This window comes from Oncorhynchus keta, chromosome 14 (assembly GCF_023373465.1).
Source record: "Oncorhynchus keta strain PuntledgeMale-10-30-2019 chromosome 14, Oket_V2, whole genome shotgun sequence".
NCBI classification, from domain to species: Eukaryota; Metazoa; Chordata; class Actinopteri; order Salmoniformes; family Salmonidae; genus Oncorhynchus; species Oncorhynchus keta.
Genome location: NC_068434.1, coordinates 14,362,873 through 14,386,415, shown reverse-complemented (window position 1 = coordinate 14,386,415; position 23,543 = coordinate 14,362,873). Strand labels below are relative to the sequence as shown.

The 23,543-nt window shown below is 43.3% G+C and overlaps 1 protein-coding gene across 1 annotated transcript in view; it reads left to right on the top strand.

Annotated features, from left to right (window-relative positions):
- LOC118394018 (adhesion G-protein coupled receptor V1) overlaps nucleotides 1-23,543 on the top strand; it is a 285,170-nt gene that overhangs the window by 75,285 nt on the left and 186,342 nt on the right. The window contains 11 exon segments of the mRNA XM_052461147.1: nucleotides 53-870; nucleotides 959-1,168; nucleotides 9,727-9,857; nucleotides 9,968-10,067; nucleotides 10,365-10,544; nucleotides 12,652-12,821; nucleotides 14,430-14,517; nucleotides 15,657-15,735; nucleotides 16,132-16,270; nucleotides 16,592-16,733; nucleotides 17,514-17,779. Coding sequence (XP_052317107.1) covers nucleotides 53-870; nucleotides 959-1,168; nucleotides 9,727-9,857; nucleotides 9,968-10,067; nucleotides 10,365-10,544; nucleotides 12,652-12,821; nucleotides 14,430-14,517; nucleotides 15,657-15,735; nucleotides 16,132-16,270; nucleotides 16,592-16,733; nucleotides 17,514-17,779 — 2,323 coding nt within the window.

The window sequence follows — 23,543 nt, the reverse complement described above, 5'->3', positions numbered from 1 at the left end:
TCCCTCCCTCTGTCCTTCATCTCAACTCTGTCTCTCTCACTCATCTTGTCAGTGGTGGTCATTTTGGCCGAGTGGAGGTCCTCTACAGCACCTCAGAGATAGACATAGTGAGCATGGCCCAGACTGAAGGCCAGAACCTGCTGTTGTACTACAGCCCCCCGGTGTCAGGAGTGCCCTCTGGCGCTCCCCAAAGGCCAGTCAACATCAGCTCCCAGGGGGACCCCCTGGTTGTCTGTGCTGCTGCCTGCCTGAGGGAGAGAGCCTGCCAGGCCTTCTCCCTGTCTCCTCCTGGGGGATCTTCCCCCATGGCCTCCTGCACCTGGGTGACCAGCGGGGCCGATCAGCTGACCGAGTCCGCCCAGACCCTCACCTACACCAAAAACACCACCGCCACCGCCACTCTCTTCAGCTCGCAGGCCATGGCGGGGAGTGACTACACTACGACAGCACAGACAGCCATCTTGGAGGATGGCTCAGGGGAAGCCAACCTGACCGTGCCCATTCTGACGGACAAACTCCCCGAGATGGACGAGAGCTTCTCCATCCGCATCCTGAAGGTGGTGCTGGTGAACTTGACGGTGGCTCAGAAGAACCTGCCCTCCATAGGGCATCCGGACAAGGCAGTGGTCACCATAGGCATGAATGGGGATGCCTTTGGGGTGTTTCTCATCTATAGCCTCAGCTCTAATGCTACACAGGACGGGCTCTATCTGGAGGTGAGGGAGGAACCACGTGTGCCAGTACCCCTGGTCATAGAGAGGAGGGGGGGCCGCCTAGGGCAGGTGACTGTGGAGTGGAGGTTCGTGGGTGGAATGGCAACACCGGGCACTGACTTCACCGGGACTGGAGGAACACTTGTCTTTGCCGATGGTAGGTTTGAAATCTAGTACTACAGAAGGCTTTTTGGATATGAATGCATTTTTTGATATGCAATATATTGTGTTCCCTCCATCCCAAGGCGATATTAAAAAGAACATTGAGATAGTGATCGTGGATGATTTGGAGCCCGAGGACAGCGAGAACCTGATGGTTGGCTTGGTGAAGACTGCGGGAGGCAGTCGGATCCTGCCCAGCTCAGACACGGTCACCATCATCATCCTGGCTAACGACAACGTGGCTGGGGTGGTGGGCTTCCACTCAGCCTCACGCTCTGTCATCGCCAGAGAGGGTGAGTGTGGTAGAGGGGCCCCTGTCAGTCACTTTAATGAAGCAAGCCACAATGTTAATCACTCTGTAAATCATTATTATGTCTCTGCATCGAGACAGTTTACCAAGCAGACACTAATGACAAAATGACCTCCCCTGAAAGTAACGATATTAACACCTGTCAAAATGCAACCATTTCGTAAAAGTGCAAACATTCATAAAAGTGCTGTTTGTAAAGGTCAACACCGCTACCATAGCTCAACACAGTTACCACAGCTCAACAAGGCTACCATAGCTCAACACAGTTACCATAGCTCAACAAGGCTACCATAGCTCAACACAGCTACCATAGCTCAACACAGCTACCATAGCTCAACACAGCTACCATAGCTCAACACAACTACCAATTTTTTCCAAGATGGCGTAGCAGTGCAGCCGTGGTTTGTCGTTCTCTCGTAAAATGTTTATATTTTTCGTCTTTTTTGTATAAATTCCCATTTATTTTTCAATCTTTTTTTCCACTTTTAAATTAAATATGTCTTCCGGTAACCCGCCTCACTCAATGTGACATGGATCCGATATTTTATTTTTAGCCAAAGCTTTCATCAGGAGCTAGCCAGCTAATTAGCTACTAGCTATTTAGTCATTGTTAGCCACTGCTAGCGGCCTTTACCCTCTGCTCAGCCACCAGACGTTTTTTAGCCTGGATAATACTTGGCAGCCTCGGACTGTTTTTCTCCACTACAACGCCTGATTCCTGACGTAAACCCCGGACCATTGATCATCACAGATAGCTAGCTGCCACTGAGTGACCCGGCCCCGAAGCTAGCCCTGAGCCAGGCGCATCTCCCGGGCTAGCAAACGGAATTACCACAACTACAATACCTCTTTCGCCATCTGCCCTGTCCCTTCGTCGACCCACCCGTGCCACCACGATTAGTCCGCAGATGTAATTCCATCAAATGTGCCTTCAACTACCCCGCGGCTTCCCTGTTCTATCTATTGTGTACACTTGACCCTATGATCACTTGGCTACATAACTGATGCCTGCTGGACTGTTCATTTATCATGGTACTCCACTTTGTTTACCTTTGTTTATCTATCAGCCCCGAACTCAGGCCCTGTGTGTAGTGAACCAACCCTCTCTGCCCATTCATCACCATTTTACCTGTTGTTGTCTTACCCGTTGTTGTCTTAGCTAGCTCTCCCAATCAACACCTTTGAGTGCTTTATGCATCGCTTTATGTCTCTCTCAAATGTCAATATGCCTTGTATACTGTTGTTTAGGATAGTTATCATTGTTTAAGTTTCGTGGGGAGCCCCTAGTCCCACTGTACATGCCACAGATACCTCCTTTGTCCCACCTCCCACAAATGCGGTGACCTCACCCAGTATAACCAGCGTGTCCAGAGATGCAACCTCTCTTATCATAACTCAGTGCCCGGGTTTACCTATACTGTACCCGCACCCCACCATACCCATGTCTGCACATTATGCCCTGAATCTATTCTACCACACCCAGAAATCTGCTCCTTTTATTCTCTGTCCCCAACACACTAGACGACCAGTTTTGATAGCCTTTAGCCGTACTCTCATCCTACTCCTAATCGAAAAAAGCCTTGGTTTCATGCATGTTAACATCAGATGCCACCTCCCTAAGTGTGTTTTACTCACTGCTTTAGCACACTCCGCCAACCCTGATGTCCTTGCCGGAGATTTCCATACCCAACTACAACATTTTCTGTCAAGATAGAACTGCCAAAGGAGGAGGAGTTGCAGTCTACTGCAGAGATAGCTTGCAAAGTTATGTCATACTTTCCAGGTCTATGCCCAAACAGTTCGAGCTTCTAATTAAAAAAAAATATCTCTCCAGAAAAAAGTCTCTCACTGTTGCCGCCTGTTATAGACCCACCTCAGCTCCCAGCTGTGCCCTGGACACCATATGTGAATTGATTGCCCCCCATCTATCTTCAGAGTTCGTTCTGTTAGGTGACTGAGAGTGGGATATGCTTAACACCCCAGCAGTCCTACAATCTAAGCTAGATGCCCTCAATCTCACACAAATTATCAAGGAAACCACTAGGTACAATCCTAAATCCGTAAACATGGGCAATCTCATAGATATTATCCTGACCAACTTGCCCTCCAAATACACCTCTGCTGTTTTCAATCAGGATCTCAGCGTTCACTGCCTCATTGCCTGCATCCGCTATGGGTCCGCGGTCAAACGACCACCCCTCATCACTGTCAAATGCTCACTAAAACACTTCTGTGAGCAGGCCTTTGTAATCAAATCAAATGTATTTATATAGCCCTTCATACATCAGCTGATATCTCAAAGTGCTGTACAGAAACCCAGCCTAAAACCCCAAACAGCAAGCAATGCAGGTGTAGAAGCACGGTGGCTAGGAAAAACTCCCTAGAAAGGCCAAAACCTAGGAAGAAACCTAGAGAGCAACCAGGCTATGTGGGGTGGCCAGTCCTCTTCTGGCTGTGCCGGGTGGAGATTATAACAGAACATGGCCAAGATGTTCAAATGTTCATAGATGACCAGCATGGTCGAATAATAATAAGGCAGAACAGTTGAAACTGGAGCAGCAGCACGGTCAGGTGGACTGGGGACAGCAAGGAGTCATCATGTCAGGTAGTCCTGGGGCATGGTCCTAGGGCTCAGGTCCTCCGAGAGAGAGAAAGAAAGAGAGAAGGGGAGAATTAGAGAACGCACACTTAGATTCACACAGGACACTGAATAGGACAGGAGAAGTACTCCAGATAAACAAACTGACCCTAGCCCCCCGACACAAACTACTGCAGCATAAATACTGGAAGCTGAGACAGGAGGGGTCAGGAGACACTGTGGCCCCATCCGAGGACACCCCCGGACAGGGCCAAACAGGAAGGGTATAACCCCACCCACTTTGCCAAAGCACAGCCCCCACACCACTAGAGGGATATCTTCAACCCCCAACTTACCATCCTGAGACAAGGCTGAGTATAGCCCGCAAAGATCTCCGCCATGGCACAACCCAAGGGGGGGGCGCCAACCCAGACAGGATGACCACATCAGTGAATCAACCCACTCAGGTGACGCACCCCTTCCAGGGACGGCATGAGAGAGCCCCAGTAAGCCAGTGACTCAGCCCCTGTAATAGGGTTAGAGGCAGAGAATCCCAGTGTATATGTAATATGATCCAATTTTTTGGTTCTAGTCAGGATTCTAGCAGCCGTATTTAGCACTAACTGAAGTTTATTTAGTGCTTTATCCGGGTAGCCGGAAAGTAGAGCATTGCAGTAGTCTAACCCAGAAGTGACAAAAGCATGGATTAATTTTTCTGCATCATTTTTGGACAGAAAGTTTCTGATTTTTGCAATGTTACGTAGATGGAAAAAAGCTGTCCTTGAAATGTCTTGATATGTTCTTCAAAAGAGAGATCAGGGTCCAGAGTAACGCCGAGGTCCTTCACAGTTTCATTTGAGACGACTGTACAACCATTAAGATTAATTGTCAGATTCAACAGAAGATCTCTTTGTTTCTTGGGACCTAGAACAAGTATCTCTGTTTTGTCCGAGATAAAAAAAAAAGTAGAACGTTTGCAGCCATCCACTTCCTTATGTCTGAAACACATGCTTCTAGCAAAGGCAATTTTGGGGCTTCATCATGTTTCATTGAAATGTACAGCTGTGTGTCATCCGCATAGCAGTGAAAGTTAACATTATGTTTTCGAAAAAACATCCCCAAGAGGTAAATCGACCTGGCCCGGGTATCCTGCAAGGATATTGACCTCATCCCGTCAGTCAAGGATGCCTGGACGTTCTTTAAAAGGAATTCCACAGCTGCCATACGGCAACAGAGTTACTATAGTTCAACACAGCTACCATAGCGCAACACCGTTACCATAGCGCAACACCGTTACCATAGCGCAACACCGTTACCATAGTGCAACACCGTTACCATAGCGCAACACCGTTACCATAGCGCAACACCGTTACCATAGCGCAACACCGTTACCATAGCGCAACACCGTTACCATAGCGCAACACCGTTACCATAGCGCAACACCGTTACCATAGCGCAACACCGTTACCATAGCGCAACACCGTTACCATAGCGCAACACCGTTACCATAGTGCAACACCGTTACCATAGCGCAACACCGTTACCATAGCGCAACACCGTTACCATAGCGCAACACCGTTACCATAGTGCAACACCGTTACCATTGCGCAACACCGGTACCATAGCTCAACCTCATTCAACGCAGCTACCATAGCTAAACACCTCTAGCATTGCTCAATACAGCTACCATAGCTCAACGCCGCTACCATAGCTCAAAACTGTTGCCATAGCTCAACAAAGCTACCATACGGCAACACAGCTACCATAGCACAACCTCATTCAACACAGCTGCCGTATGGCAACACAGTTACCATAGCTCAACACCGCTACCATAGCACGACACCAAACCATAGCTCGACACAGCTACCATAGCTCAACACAACTACCATTGCTCAACACAGCAACACAGCTACCATAGCTTAACACTGCTACCATAGCTCAACCTCATTCAACACAGCTACCATAGCTCAACACAACTACCATAGCTCAACACAACTACCATAGCTCAACACAGCTACCATGCAGCAACACAGCTACCATAGCTTAACACTGCTACCATAGCTTAACACTGCTACCATAGCTCCACCTCATTCAACACAGCTACCATGCAGCAACACAGCTACCATAGCTTAACACTGCTACCATAGCGTAACACTGCTACCATAGCTCCACCTCATTCAACACAGCTACCATACTGCAACACAGCTACCATAGCTCAACACAGCTACCATAGCTCAACACAGCTACCATAGCTCAACACAGCTACCATAGCTCAACACAGCTACCATGCAGCAACACAGCTACCATTCAGCAACACAGCTACCATTCAGCAACACAGCTACCATAGCTTAACACTGCTACCATAGCTTAACACTGCTACCATAGCTCCACCTCATTCAACACAGCTACCATACTGCAACACAGCTACCATAGCTCAACACCGTTACCATAGCGCAACACAGTTACAATAGCTAAACACGCCATAGCTCAAACTTATTCAACACACTTACCATAGGGCAACACCGCATCATTGCACCATTGCTCAACACTGCTACCTTAGCTCAACCTCATTCAACACAGCTACCATACGGTAACACAGCTACCATAGCTCAACACCACTACCATAGCTCAACACCGCTACCATACCTCAACACTGTTACCATAGCGCAACACAGTTACAATAGCTCAAAACTGCTACCATAGCTCAACACCGCTACCATAGCGCAACACTGCTACCATAGCTCAACCTCATTCAACACAGTTACCATTCGGCAACACAGCTACCATAGCTCAACCTCATTCAATACAGCTACCATAGCTTAACACTGCTACCATAGCTTTACACAGCTAACATAGCTTAACACAGCTACCATAGCTCAACCTCATTCAATACAGCTACCATAGCTCAACCTCATTCAATACAGCTACCATAGCTCAACCTCATTCAACACAGCTACCATACCGCAAACACAGTTAGCATAGCTCAACACCGCTACCAACCTCATTCGTCACTTTGCACTCCGTGGGATTCGGAGAGAACCAATGAATTAATGAAGGAATGCAGCAGGTAGTGGGAGGAGCATGTGGCAATAGGTGGCTCATGTAGTTAGTTCCAGGCATAGCTCATTGGGCATGCATGACAGAGCTCTTCCACTTTTATCTGTGGCAAATCCTTACACCACTCACTGATATAATGAGTCTCTGAAGCACCTACGGTAGCTAAGGAAGGTCCTTCCAATTGCCCTCGTCAAGTCCTATATCCTGGTTATCTAATCTAAAACAGCAGACTATGGCTAACATTTGCATGATGAAATGGCAATGAGAAATAACCAGGATGGAAACCTATATAATCAAATGCAAGTTCCAAATACTGCCTCTCATCACATGCATCACACAGTTTACTAAACCCATGTCGAACAATAGTCTCCTTATAATATAGTGGTGTGGAATCTACTCTAAAAATAGAGTTTACCAAGCTACCAATTACTTCATACTGGAAGAAGTTAAGTTACATGTAAAGCTCCTCTTAAAGTGGCAATCAGCAGTTGAAACAATAACACAGCTAAGGGATAGGGCTGGAAAAGTCAAACCACTCAAATTCATAAACAGAGCTATGTATGCAAGGACTGACCATGATATCCAAATTATAGTTTTAACCCTGTTTTGAGGCTATATGGTGTTGTTTACATTTAATTTGTTTACTAACATTGAAAACAAGTGTATGTTGGGTTCTGATGGGGTACAACAGTTGAACTAAGCTCATGAGGCATATGTCGTTAATTAGTCTGGTTAGACTTTAAACTCTCTTTACAGACTCACATTAAGCATCTCCAATCCAAAATTAAATCTAGAATTGGCTTCCTATATCACCACAAAGCATCCTTCAGTCATGCTGCCAAACATACCCTCGTAAAACTGACCATCCTACCGATCCTCGACTTGGGTGATGTCATCTATAAAATAGCCTTCAACACTCTACTCAACAAACTGGATGCAGTCTATCACAGTGCCATCCGTTTTGTCACCAAAGCCCCATACACTACCCAACATTGCGACCTGTACGCTCTCGTTGGCTGGCCCTCACTTCATATGTCGCCAAACCCACTGGCTACAGGTTATCTACAAGTCTCTGCTAGGTAAAGCCCGGCCTAATCTCAGCTCACTGGTCACCATAGCAGCACCCACTCGTAGCACGCGCTCCAGCAGGTACATCTCACTGGTCACCCCCAAAGCCAATTCCTCCTTTGGTAGTCTTTCCTTCCAGTTCTCTGCTGCCAATGACTGGAACGAACTGCAAAAATCTCTGAAGCTGGAGACTCATATCTCCCTCACTAGCTTTAAGCACCAGCTGTCAGAGCAGCTCACAGATCACTGCACCTGTACATAACTCATCTATCTAACTACCTCATCCCCATACAGTATTTATTTATTTATTTATCTTGCTCCTTTGCACCCCAGTATCTCTACTTGCACATTCATCTTCTGCACATCTACCAATCCAGTGTTTAATTGCTGTATTGTAATTACTTTGCCACCATGGCCTATTTATTGCCTTAACTCCCTTATCTTACCTCATTTGCACTCACTGTATATAGACTTTTTGTTTTCTTTTGTTCTACTGTATTATTGACTATGTTTTGTTTATTCCATGTGTAACTGTGTTGTTGTATGTGTCGAATTGCTATGCTTTATCTTGGCCAGGTCGCAGCTGCAAATAAGAACTTGTTCTCAACTAGCCTACCTGGTTAAATAAAGGTGAAATAAAAAATAAATAAATACAAATTCAGAAGTCCGAAAATGGAAGAAGCTTACTGCAGATTGCCCACGTAAGAAACATACAGTTTACTGAACTAAAGTCACTTTGAAAAAGTAGTTCACTACATCCAAACTACTTCATCATATTTAAATCTGAAATGTCATAGACTACAAATTGCAAAAACAGATCACTCTGATGTTAACAGAATGTGTAATTTAGCTATTTAACAATATTTCAAATGAAAATAAAGCAGGTCTCATGAAGAAAAGAAAATATTGCCTTAATTTACTCATATTTTATTATATTTTTGCAAAACAATGTAGTGTGTAGTTCCAGTAGTTAGCTACAACACTACATGGCAACAAAGTAATTAACTACTGAAAACACTAACAAGATTTACATTTAGTTCAACTACCACCAAGCTACTGCAAAATGTAGTTAAATTACGAGTTGAACTACATGTAGTTCACTCCTCCCCAACACTGCTTATAACGCACATTGTTAAGGAAAAGTTTTAAATTAGCATGTGCTATTTTGCATGATGAAAATGTTGCTCCACATGTATTATCTTAAAAGGTGACTAACGTGTGTGTGTGTGTGTGCAGTGGTGTAAAGTAAAAATACAAAAAAAAAAAATGGGGGGGGTATCTGTACTTTACTTAACTATTTATATGTTTGACTACTTCTACTTCACTACATTCCTAAAGAAAATATTGTACTTTTACACCTGCATTGCTTGCTGTTTGGGGTTTTAGGCTGGGTTTCTGTACAGCACTTTGAGATATCAGCTGATGTACGAAGGGCTATATAACTACATTTGATTTGATTTGACTTTTTACTCCATGCATTTTCTCTGACACCCAAAAGTGCTCGTTACATTGTCAAATGCATAGCAGGAAGGAAAATGGTCAAATTCACACTTACAAAGAGAACATCCCTGGTCATCCCTACTCCCTCTGATCTGGCGGACTCACTAAACACAAATGCTTGGTTTGTAAATTATGTCTGAGTATTGGAGATACTTACTGATATTTTTTTTGAGTCATTTTATTTGAGTCATTTTCTATTAATGTATCTTTACTTTTACTCAAGTATGACAACTGGATACTTTTTCAACCACTGTGTGTGCATGTGTTTGTGTGTGGCCTGCGTTTGTATGTGTGTGTGTGCGCTTGTGTGCGTCCGTTCGTCCGTGTGCGTGTTGTAGGGGAGAGGCTGCCCCTGCTGGTGATCAGGACAGCTCCCGGGCTGGGGAACGTCACAGTAGACTGGGCCATCCAAGGACCCCGCGTTGCCAGGACCTTCACACCCACCTCGGGACTACTATTCTTCACTGGGGTAAATTAAACTGACCAAGTTGCTTCCTCTGTTTCACATGGTTTACATGCCATGCACAGTACAAGGTTTATTCGGGTGTATACAGTACGAGCATATTGTCACTCACACAGGGAACACTGAACAACACCATAGTCCTCCAGCTGCTTGAAGACTCAAAACCTGAGGAGAAGGAGCTGTACAGGGTGATCCTGTCCAACGTCCGCACATATGGTAAATCACCTTCTCTGTCCTCTTCCCGTCAAAGTACTGAACAGGCACATTTCAAAATCTTTCCTATGATGTACTTGGATCTCTGTTTATGCAACTTCTATTTAACCATTGCGAGTCAGTTAAGAAAACTTTTTTATTTACAGTGACGGCCTGGCAATGACTCTGTGTAGCATTGATCAGCAATATAGGTTACCATAGCAAAGAGTTAAGTATGTAAGAGCACCTAAGGCTGGGGATGAGTTTGACTAGGGTTTGTATTGATAGTATCTGTCATTTCTGTTCTCCTTGTCCCCCCAGGAGTTCTGGTAACGGGTCACGGAGCACTGGATGACCAGGGGCGCGAGGCGGTGGTTACCATGGAGACCAGTGATAGGCCATTTGGGATGCTTAGCATCGCCCCGTCCTCCCTCAGACTGAACACGGAGGAGCGCGACGGCACCCTTAATGTCTTCATCAACAGAGAGTTTGGGGCTTCAGGTCAGTCTGGGACCTCAATGTCTTTATCAAAAGAGAATTTTTGGCTTCAGGTCAGTCGTGGATAGGGACTTGGGACTAGTGGCGACAGTTAGTTATCCCTGACCACTTGATCTGAGCTGGAAAAATTCCAGTTCTTAATGATGGGAAAAGTTCAGACTATACTGTACATTTGATACATTTTCTCAAAACAACATCAGACTTTTTGCCACTTAAGCTGCGCATACTCAGGCAGCCAAATTCATAAACCCAATTTTTTGCAAAAATATATCTGATTTGTCAAAATACCAATTGGGCTGCCTATGTAAATGCAGTTTTGTTCACACATCCAAGTCTGCTGGTAACTGTTATCGTATTTTATGTGATCTCATTGAAAAAGTAGTAATGTACAGTACCAGTCAAAAGTTTAGACACACCTACTCAATCAAGGGTTTTTCTTTATTTTTACTATTTTCTACATTGTAGAATAATAGTGAAGACATCAAAACTATGAAATAAAACATATGAAATCATGTAGTAACCAAAAAAGTGTTAAACAAATCTAAATATATTTTTGATTCTTCAAAGTACCCACCCTTTGCCTTGATGACACTCTTACCATTCTCTCAACCAGCTATGGCTGGAATGGTTTTGCAACAGTCTTGAAGGAGTTCCCACATATGCTGAGCACTTGTTGGCTGCTTTTCCTTCACTCTGCTGTCCAACTCATCCCAAACCATCGCAATTGGGTTGAGGTCAGGTGATTGTGGAGGCTAGGTCATCTGATGCAGCACTCCATCACTCTCCTTCTTAGTCAAATAGCCCTTACACAGCCTGGAGGTGTGTTGGGTCATTGTCCTGTTGAAAAACAGATTACATTCCCACTAAGCGCAAACCAGATGGGATGGCATATCGCTGCAGTATGCTGTGGTAGCCTGGTTAAATGTGCCTTGAATTCTAAATAAATCACTGACCACACCATCACACCTCCTCCTCCATGCTTCACGGTGGGAACCACGCATGCGGAGAGAATCTATTCACCTACTCTGCGTCTAACAAAGACACGGCGGTTGGAACCAAAATCGCAAATTTGGACTCATCAGACTAAAGTACAGATTTCCACCGGTCTAATGTCTATTGCTCGTGTTTCTTGGCCCAAGCAAGTCTCTTCTTCTTATTGGTGTCCTTTAATAGTGTTTTCTTTGCAGCAATTCAACCATGAAGGCCTGATTCACACTGTCTCCTCTGAACAGTTGATGTTGAGATGTGTCTGTTACTTGAACTCTGTAAAGCATTTATTTGGGCTGAAATGTCTCATCTGCAGGTTACTCTGGGTCTTCCTCTGGGTGTTCCTTTCCTGTGGCCGTCCTCATGAGAGCCAGTTTCATCATAGCGCTTGATGGTTTTTGCGACTGCACTTGAAGAAACGTTCAAAGTTATTTAAATTTTGCACATTGACTGACCTTCATATCAAAAATAATAATGGACTGTCATTTTTCTTTGCTTATTTGAGCTGTTCTTGCCATAATATGGACTTGGTCTTTTACCAAATAGGGCTATCTTCTGTGTACCACCCCTACCTTGTCACAACACAACTGATTGGCTGAAACGAATTAAGAAGGAAAGAAATTCCACAAATTAACATGTAACAAGGCACAACTGTTAATTGAAATGCATTCCAGGTGTCTACCTCATGAAGGGCTCCCGAGTGGTGCAGCGGTCTAAGACACTGCAGCTCAGTGCTTAAGACGTCACTACAGACACCCTGGTTCGATTCCAGGCTGTATCACAATAGGCTGTGATTGGGAGTCCCATAGGGTGGGGCACAATTGGCCCAGCGTCGTCCGGGTTTGGCCAGTGTAGGCCGTCATTGTAAATAAGAATTTGTTCTTAACTGTCATTAAGGCAAAGTGTGAAAAATCTCAAATATAACATATAATTTAGTTAACACTTTTTTGGTTTCTACATGATTCCATTTGTGTTATTTCATAGTTTTGATGTCTTCACTATTCTTCTACAATGTAGAAAATAGTAAAAATAAAGAAAAACCGTGGAATGAGTAGGTGTGTCCAAACTTTTGACTGGTACTGTATGTGTTATCAGTTAAGTATTGTTGGTGTTGTGTTTCCAGGGGTAGTGAATATCAGCTATGAGACGGTCCGAGGATCCCTCCAGGACCTTTCCCAGGTGGAAGGGGGCGGGGCCCTGGCTGAACCAGGACAGGACTTCCTCTCTGTATCGGGCTCAGTGATCCTGCAGGATGGACAGATCTCTGTGGCCATCCCTGTCACCATACTGGATGTAAGACCACCACCAGGGCTGTGCTCAATGCCTTTTCAATTTAGTCAATTCATCAAGTCAATGGAAATTCCTATACCAATATTCCTCAATGCCTCTCTGTATTTTTGGGGAATTGTAATTGTTGTTAAACTTGTTAAGCCTATGGGTTCCCCTACAGGCACTCCACTCCACCCCCCGTTCAGCTGAAACGGTGGCGCAGGGAATGCAAAAATATTCTTAGAAATATTTAACCTCCACACATTAACAGGTCCCACACCTCAAATGAAAAATAAACACCTTGTTCATCTACCCAGCGTGTCTGATTTTTAAAATATTTTACGGTGAAAACACAGCATATATGTATGTTAGACCACCACCAAAACAAAGAAAAAACGTAGCCATTTTGTACAACAAAAGATAAAATGACAAAAGCAGGATTATTTTTAAAATCATTCACTAACCTCTTGAAAATCTTCATCAGATGACAGTCATATGACATGTTACACAGTACATTTATGTTTTGTTCGATGATATGCATTTTATATCCATAAATCTCGGTTTTCATTGACGCCATGTTCAGAAAATTCTCCAAAATGTCCAGAAGAATTATAGAAAGAAATACTCATCATAAACTTTGACTAAAGATACATGTTCTACATATAATTAAAAAGATACACTGGTTCTTAATGCAACCGCTGTGTCACATTTTTTTTACGTTACGGAAAAAGCCTAACATTGCAATAATCTGAGACGGCGCTCAGACGTAACAATATTTCTCCGCTATGTTGGAGTCAACAGAAATACAAAATTACAACATAAATATTCCCTTACCTTTGATGAACCTCCATCAGAATGTAGTGCAAGGAGTCCTAGTTCAACAATAAATCGTTTTGTTTCATAATGTTAAATTCTAGTGTCCATGTAGCAGCATTTGCTACCACTTTCAGCTCAAATGCCCAAAAAATGACTTCTGGTCCAGGATAATTTTGCATCAAAACTTCCAAATTACATATTACAGGTCGACGAAACTGGTCAAACTAAGTGCAGAATCAATCTTCAGGATGGTATAATCATACAAATCGAATAGCATTCCAACCGGGCCATCCATGTTCATCTGGGGCTGATTGGACCAGCCGAATCACTCGAACACATACGCGCCTTCAAGCACCTGAATCTTTTGCAACACTTTAGTATTTTCCTTCCCATTAGGTCAAAGTTCACAGCAAATGCTCCATTACACTTTCTACTGAATGAGGACATCTAGTGGAAGACATAGGAAGTATTTCCAGATCTATAACGAGTTGGGAAGGGAGGGGGCGATGACGTCAAAGTTGCCCCAACTTTCAGGATTTCAAAACTAGTTTGGAAGATTGCCTGCCCTGTGAGTTCTGTTATACTCACAGACATAATTCAAACGGTTTTAGAAACTTCAGAGTGTTTTCTATCCAATATTAATTATAATATGCATATATTAGCAATTTAGGACAGATTTTGATGCAGATCACTATGGGCACGCAATTCATCCAAAGGGGAAATACTGATGTAGATGTGTATGGATTTCATTGGGATTTTCATACGGTATAAATGTAGGCTACATGTTATACAAATTGTATACATTTATTTTTCCAGGATGACATCCCTGAGTTGGAGGAATTTTTCCTGGTCAATGTAACGTCTGCAGTACTCATCACCACCCTCACACCTGGCCCTAAACTAGGTACGCTGGGTTTGGCCCAAATGGACAATGCAAGTGGCTGTTCCACTGGATGTCATAAGGTGTATGCACCAATTTGTAAGTCGCTCTGGATAAGAGCGTCTGCTAAATGACTTAAATGTAAATGTCACAAAGCTTTCTAAATGTGCATTTTCCCACAGAGATCCTACAAATCACTGTCAGTTCTACATGTAATTCTATGGGTTTTCTATTCCCTTGTGCGTTCTGTTGTCTGCCATAATTTTATGAATGGGTAACTTAAGAAAATGATGAGTAGACAGAATACTAAACAGACTGGAGAGACCCAGGCCCATCTGCCAGCACTCAGTGGCTACGCTTCTTATGATTGATATCTTCCTTGAGGGGCTGTTTGGGTCGAGCTGAAAAACGCTGTCTGGTGAGAAATGGGACAGCCAAACCAAATGCTTTAAATGGCCCTCATGCAGACAGACAGACAGACAGACAGACAGACAGACAGACAGACAGACAGACAGACAGACAGACAGACAGACAGACAGACAGACAGACAGACAGAGACACTGACAGACACAGACACAGACAGAGACAGAGACACTGACAGACAGACAGACAGCGCTACTAAGGACATTATAAATAAGTGAACACATACTCTGACTCTCAGCTGCATGTGAGAAGTGAATGTCCCTCATCTCCAGTTCTATTAGAATGGTTAACTGACAACTTGACGGAAATGATGTGCACACTTCAATGGGACAGAGGCAGTGTGCTGTTGTGAATCTGGATGGCCAGATAGCTAGCAACAATGACAAGAAGTTTTATCTTGTTCTTGATACCATGTCTTGTTTTGAGGTGTTTTGTTCTGACTAATATGGCAAAACAATCTCTAGCTAGCGAACCAACAACTGTAATGATGTATTTGAGAGACCACAGGTGCTCATTGTGCAAATTAATTTATGTTTTCAACAAACATTGGAGACTAAATATAGTTTACATGTTGTCAACCATCTAAGTCAACCACGTCGGTTTTGTTGCTAAACAACCAACGTTGTAGCATTTTTCGATGCTCTGGCCCAGTTTTTCAGGTCATAGTGTTCATGCTGAAGATAATGCTAGTTTTTGAATGATAATATTACTTGAACAAGACCCTTGCCTTTCCTCTTCAGATACACATGGTTTGGTGGCAGAAATCAGCATCGGTGCCAATGATGGAATTCGAGGTGTCATTGAATGGACCAATACTAAGTAAGTGGCTCCGCCTTACATTGTCCTTTACATTGTCAGTTTTTCCTCCTGTCTTACCTCTACAACATGTAGTCTGGTTGTAGTAGACATGTAGTCTGGTCTGGTTTTGAAAGCACTACACTTGGAAACACTCTTCTACACTCTGTATAATTCCCCCTCCCACTGACACTGTTGCTTGTTTGGGAAAAGCCCACACTGCTCCCCTCCATCTGTTTTTCTGTCCCCTTTCATGACTGTCAATTAATAAATCACCCAAGTCACTAAAACACAGGGATCCTTATTCTCATTTACATGTACATTTTAGTAATTTACTGAGGCAGACATTCTTATCCAGAGAGACTTACAATTAGTGCATTCAACCTCAGGTGGCAGACACTTCTGTGTTTTTCCTTGTAGCTTTGAGGTGAATGAGACCATGGGAATGCTGAACCTGGTGGTCTACAGGAGCTCAGGGACCTACGGAAACGTCTCGCTCTTCTTCTACACTCAGAACCTGGAAGGTCAGCTGGGTCTGGACTACAACGCCACACCATCGGTGAGGCCACGCCCCTAACACACTAAACCGCCAATCAGAGTTCTTAAATTATGTATGGCCAGGGGCGTGCTCAGCAAGACACATTGTTTTGGAAGGTTCAGATATAAAATATGCTATGTAGAACAAACATGCCTCTCTGACGTACACTGTATTCGTGGTATTTCCATCTGCAGCTTTTGACAACTTTTGGCTATTGAACATGGCCCAGGAGTTTTCCCTGACCAGGTGATCTGACCTGGGAAAACTCTGGGCCCCAACAATGAGACTAAACACATCATGCTCTATTGTGAGTTCATGCAGTACGTTTTGTTTGTTCTTCAGATGCTCCACTTCGCTGATGGCGAGAGGCATCAGTTTGTTGAGGTGCAGATCATTGATGACGTCATCCCAGAGGGAGCTGAAAGGTTCCAGCTCATTCTGGCTAATCCATCATCTGGGCTTAAGCTGGGAGCCAATACCACAGGTAGGATGTGCTGGAAGCCTGTAGCATCATGCACATTAACTAAACCTGTTTACAGTGGTGGAAAAAGTACCCAATTGTCATATTTCAGTAAAAGTAAAGATACCTTAACAGTAAAAGTGAAAGTCACCCAATAAAATACTACTTGAGTAAAAGTCTAAAAGTATTTGGTTTAAAGATGCTTAAGTATTAAAAGTAAATGTAATTTCTAAGATATGCTTATGTATCAAAAGTATACATATTTTCTGCACAGACTGCACCATTTCCTTGTTGTTTTTTTAGAATGTACAAATAGCCAGGGGCACACGCCAACACTCTGACACATTATAAATTAAGCATTTGTGTTTAGTGAGTCTGCCAGATCAAAGGCAAAAGGGATGACCAGGGATGTTCTCTTGATAAGTGCATGAATTTGACAATTTTCCTGTCCTGCTAAGCATTCAAAATGTAAGGAGTACTTTTGGATGTCAGGGAAAATGTAGGGAGTAAAAAGTACATTATTTTCTTTAGGAGTAAAGTAAAAGTTGTCAAAAATATAAATAGTAAACTATAGATAAGTCGTACTTTAAAGTATTTTTACATAAGTACTTTACACCACTTCCTGTTTTATATTGTGTTGAAGGTACTTTTTGTAAAGTCTACGTCAGTGTTTCCCAACTCCAGTCCTCCAGTTCCCCCAGCAGTACACATTTTTGTTGTAACCCTGGACAAACATACCTGACTACGTACCTGTGGTTTCACACATGTAATATGTGCTTTCCCTTTCTCCCCTGTCGCCTATAGCAACGGTGAACATCTTGGCCAGCGACGATGGCCACGGTGTCATATCCTTCAACAGCAGCCAGCCCTTCCTGCTGAGGGAGCCTACGTCGCTGTCCGGGCTCGGGGAGAGCGTTGCCACCCTGTACGTTGTGCGTGACCCACCCCAGGGCACCTTCGGCACCGTCACTGTCCAGTTCACCATTACACACGCCAACGGAACACTGGCCCAGGACGATCTCATACCCTGGCAGGGCTTTGTGGTGCTGGAGGACCGAGTCAAGTTCAAGGTCAGTGGGATCAAAGCAAAATATTTCAGCGGCCCCTCTATTGACAGCTGAGAGAAAAACATAAATGTTTAAGTTTTAGAGCAATTCTACACATTTTGCCATGGGGCGGAGAAAATATTTAGCAATTTTACAGCTACTTTTCTGCAGTAATACACATTTTGTGGAGAGAAATGTTTTTAAAGTGATATCTGAGTGAGAGTGACTAACAAAATCAACTGTTTAGCTGACATTGGCAAATTGAGTGACTGACATAACAAGAGAAATATTTCAAATATTGCACCTTGGGTATTCTACTATTCTAAATTTCAACAGGAAGTTGAGAAGCCGACTGGATTCCAAAACATTTTTATTTTGTGGAAATTGATGTGTGGACCAACAAAAATCCCCCAGTTGCCCATCCCGGGTATAGATACAGGGGAACTGATTGAACTGTTGAACTGAATAGACTGAAGATATATATTGAATAATTAAATTAATTGATTGAAGATATATATTGGATAATTAAATGAATTGATTGAAGACATATATTGGATAGTTAAATTAATTGATTGAAGATATATATTGGAGGCTTGATTTAATATATTGAATAGATTCAATATAAATATTGGATAATTGATTGAATGAATTGAAGACAAATATTGGATAATTGACTGAAAATATATATTGGATAATTGATTGAATAAATTGACGATATCTATTGGATAATTTATTGAAAATATTGAAGATATATATTAAATTATTGATTGAATAAATTGAAGAAAAATATTGGATAATTGATTGAAGATATTTATTGGATAATTGATTGAAGATATTTATTGGATAATTGATTAAAGATATACAGTATATTGGATAATTGATTGAAAATATATATTGTATAATTGATTGAAAAGATTGAAGATATGTATTGGATAATTGAGTTAATTGATATAAAGGCAAGAGGCGTGTTATTTGGAGAATATCAAAGGCCGTTTGGTATAGACATCTTATCTTGATGTGTTTCAGTACCTTGGAAGCACAGAGGTCAGGGAAGCTATAAATCTCTTTATATTCTGATCTCTGACGTGCTGATGATCTCTGACGTGCTGATGATCTCTGACGTGTTGGTTGATGATCTCTGACGTGTTGATGATCTCTGACGTGTTGATGTTCTCTGACGTGTTGGTTGATGATCTCTGGCGTGTTGGTTGATGATCTCTGGCGTGTTGGTTGATGTTCTCTGACATGTTGGTTGATGATCTCTGACGTGTTGGTTGATGATCTCTGGCGTGTTGGTTGATGATCTCTGGCGTGTTGGTTGATGTTCTCTGACATGTTGGTTGATGTTCTCTGACGTGTTGATGTTCTCTGACGTGTTGATGTTCTCTGACGTGTTGGTTGATGATCTCTGGCGTGTTGGTTGATGATCTCTGACGTGTTGGTTGATGATCTCTGACGTGTTGGTTGATGATCTCTGACGTGTTGGTTGATGATCTCTGACGTGTTGGTTGATGTTCTCTGACGTGTTGGTTGATGTTCTCTGACGTGTTGGTTGATGATGTCTGACGTGTTGGTTGATGATCTCTGATGTGTTGGTTGATGATCTCTGACGTGTTGGTTGATGATCTCTGACGTGTTGGTTGATGTTCTCTGATGTGTTGGTTGATGTTCTCTGACGTGTTGGTTGATGATCTCTGATGTGTTGGTTGATGTTCTCTGACGTGTTGGTTGATGATCTCTGACATGTTGGTTGATGATCTCTGACGTGTTGGTTGATGATCTCTGACGTGTTGGTTGATGTTCTCTGACGTGTTGGTTGATGATCTCTGACGTGTTGGTTGATGTTCTCTGACGTGTTGGTTGATGATCTCTGGCGTGTTGGTTGATGATCTCTGACGTGTTGGTTGATGATCTCTGACGTGTTGGTTGATGATCTCTGACGTGTTGGTTGATGTTCTCTGACGTGTTGGTTGATGTTCTCTGACGTGTTGGTTGATGATGTCTGACGTGTTAGTTGATGTTCTCTGACGTGTTGGTTGATGATCTCTGGCGTGTTGGTTGATGATCTCTGACGTGTTGGTTGATGTTCTCTGACGTGTTGGTTGATGATCTCTGACGTGTTGGTTGATGTTCTCTGACGTGTTGGTTGATGTTCTCTGACGTGTTGGTTGATGATCTCTGACGTGTTGGTTGATGATCTCTGACGTGTTGGTTGATGATCTCTGACGTGTTGGTTGATGTTCTCTGACGTGTTGGTTGATGTTCTCTGACGTGTTGGTTGATGTTCTCTGACGTGTTGGTTGATGATCTCTGACGTGTTGGTTGATGATGTCTGACATGTTGGTTGATGATCTCTGACGTGTTGGTTGATGATGTCTGACGTGTTTGTTGATGATCTCTGACGTGTTGGTTGATGATCTCTGACGTGTTGGTTGATGATCTCTGACGTGTTGGTTGATGATCTCTGACGTGTTAGTTGATGATGTCTGTCGTGTTGGTTGATGATCTCTGACGTGTTAGTTGATGATGTCTGTCGTGTTGGTTGATGTTCTCTGACGTGTTGGTTGATGATCTCTGACGTGTTGGTTGATGATCTCTGACGTGTTAGTTGATGATCTCTGACGTGTTGGTTGATGATCTCTGACGTGTTGGTTGATGATGTCTGACATGTTGGTTGATGATCTCTGACGTGTTAGTTGATGATGTCTGTCGTGTTGGTTGATGATCTCTGACGTGTTTGTTGATGTTCTCTGACGTGTTGGTTGATGTTCTCTGATGTGTTGGTTGATGTTCTCTGACGTGTTGGTTGATGTTCTCTGACGTGTTGGTTGATGTTCTCTGATGTGTTGGTTGATGTTCTCTGACGTGTTGGTTGATGTTCTCTGACGTGTTGGTTGATGTTCTCTGACGTGTTAGTTGATGTTCTCTGACGTGTTGGTTGATGTTCTCTGACGTGTTAGTTGATGTTCTCTGATGTGTTGGTTGATGATGTCTGACGTGTTGGTTGATGTTCTCTGACGTGTTGGTTGATGTTCTCTGACGTGTTGGTTGTTGTTCTCTGACGTGTTGGTTGTTGTTCTCTGACGTGTTGGTTGATGTTCTCTGACGTGTTGGTTGTTGTTCTCTGACGTGTTGGTTGATGTTCTCTGACGTGTTGGTTGATGTTCTCTGACGTGTTGGTTGATGTTCTCTGACGTGTTGGTTGATGATGTCTGACGTGTTGGTTGATGATGTCTGTCGTGTTGGTTGATGATCTCTGACGTGTTGGTTGTTGTTCTCTGACGTGTTAGTTGATGTTCTCTGACGTGTTGGTTGTTGTTCTCTGACGTGTTGGTTGATGTTCTCTGACGTGTTGGTTGATGTTCTCTGACGTGTTAGTTGATGTTCTCTGACGTGTTAGTTGATGTTCTCTGACGTGTTGGTTGATGATCTCTGACGTGTTGGTTGATGATCTCTGACGTGTTAGTTGATGTTCTCTGACGTGTTAGTTGAAGTTCTCTGACGTGTTAGTTGATGTTCTCTGACGTGTTGGTTGATGTTCTCTGACGTGTTGGTTGATGTTCTCTGACGTGTTGGTTGATGATCTCTGACGTGTTAGTTGATGATCTCTGACGTGTTGGTTGATGTTCTCTGACGTTGTTGGTTGATGTTCTCTGACGTGTTGGTTGATGTTCTCTGACATGTTGGTTGATGATCTCTGACGTGTTGGTTGATGATCTCTGACGTGTTGGTTGATGATGTCTGACATGTTGGTTGATGATCTCTGACGTGTTGGTTGATGATCTCTGACGTGTTGGTTGATGATCTCTGACGTGTTGGTTGATGATCTCTGACGTGTTGGTTGATGTTCTCTGACGTGTTGGTTGATGTTCTCTGACGTGTTGGTTGATGTTCTCTGACGTGTTGGTTGATGATCTCTGACGTGTTAGTTGATGATGTCTGACGTGTTGGTTGATCTTCTCTGACGTGTTGGTTGATGTTCTCTGGCGTGTTGGTTGATGATGTCTGACGTGTTGGTTGATGATGTCTGACGTGTTGGTTGATGTTCTCTGACGTGTTGGTTGATGTTCTCTGATGTGTTGGTTGATGATCTCTGACGTGTTAGTTGATGATCTCTGACATGTTGGTTGATGTTCTCTGACGTGTTGGTTGATGATCTCTGACGTGTTGGTTGATGTTCTCTGATGTGTTGGTTGATGTTCTCTGACGTGTTGGTTGATGATCTCTGATGTGTTGGTTGATGTTCTCTGACGTGTTGGTTGATGATCTCTGACGTGTTGGTTGATGATCTCTGACGTGTTGGTTGATGATCTCTGACGTGTTGGTTGATGTTCTCTGACGTGTTGGTTGATGATCTCTGACGTGTTGGTTGATGTTCTCTGACGTGTTGGTTGATGATCTCTGGCGTGTTGGTTGATGATCTCTGACGTGTTGGTTGATGATCTCTGACGTGTTGGTTGATGATCTCTGACGTGTTGGTTGATGTTCTCTGACGTGTTGGTTGATGTTCTCTGACGTGTTGGTTGATGATGTCTGACGTGTTAGTTGATGTTCTCTGACGTGTTGGTTGATGATCTCTGGCGTGTTGGTTGATGATCTCTGACGTGTTGGTTGATGTTCTCTGACGTGTTGGTTGATGATCTCTGACGTGTTGGTTGATGTTCTCTGACGTGTTGGTTGATGTTCTCTGACGTGTTGGTTGATGATCTCTGACGTGTTGGTTGATGATCTCTGACGTGTTGGTTGATGATCTCTGACGTGTTGGTTGATGTTCTCTGACGTGTTGGTTGATGTTCTCTGACGTGTTGGTTGATGTTCTCTGATGTGTTGGTTGATGATCTCTGACGTGTTGGTTGATGATGTCTGACATGTTGGTTGATGATCTCTGACGTGTTGGTTGATGATGTCTGACGTGTTTGTTGATGATCTCTGACGTGTTGGTTGATGATCTCTGACGTGTTGGTTGATGATCTCTGACGTGTTGGTTGATGATCTCTGACGTGTTAGTTGATGATGTCTGTCGTGTTGGTTGATGATCTCTGACGTGTTAGTTGATGATGTCTGTCGTGTTGGTTGATGTTCTCTGACGTGTTGGTTGATGATCTCTGACGTGTTAGTTGATGATGTCTGTCGTGTTGGTTGATGATCTCTGATGTGTTAGTTGATGATGTCTGTCGTGTTGGTTGATGATCTCTGACGTGTTGGTTGATGATCTCTGACGTGTTAGTTGATGATCTCTGACGTGTTGGTTGATGATCTCTGACGTGTTGGTTGATGATGTCTGACATGTTGGTTGATGATCTCTGACGTGTTAGTTGATGATGTCTGTCGTGTTGGTTGATGATCTCTGACGTGTTGGTTGATGTTCTCTGACGTGTTGGTTGATGTTCTCTGATGTGTTGGTTGATGTTCTCTGACGTGTTGGTTGATGATGTCTGACGTGTTGGTTGATGATCTCTGACGTGTTGGTTGATGATCTCTGACGTGTTGGTTGATGTTCTCTGACGTGTTGGTTGATGTTCTCTGACGTGTTAGTTGATGTTCTCTGACGTGTTAGTTGATGTTCTCTGACGTGTTGGTTGATGTTCTCTGACGTGTTGGTTGATGTTCTCTGACGTGTTGGTTGATGATCTCTGACGTGTTAGTAGATGATCTCTGACGTGTTGGTTGATGTTCTCTGACGTGTTGGTTGATGTTCTCTGACGTGTTGGTTGATGTTCTCTGACGTGTTGGTTGATGATGTCTGACATGTTGGTTGATGATCTCTGACGTGTTGGTTGATGATGTC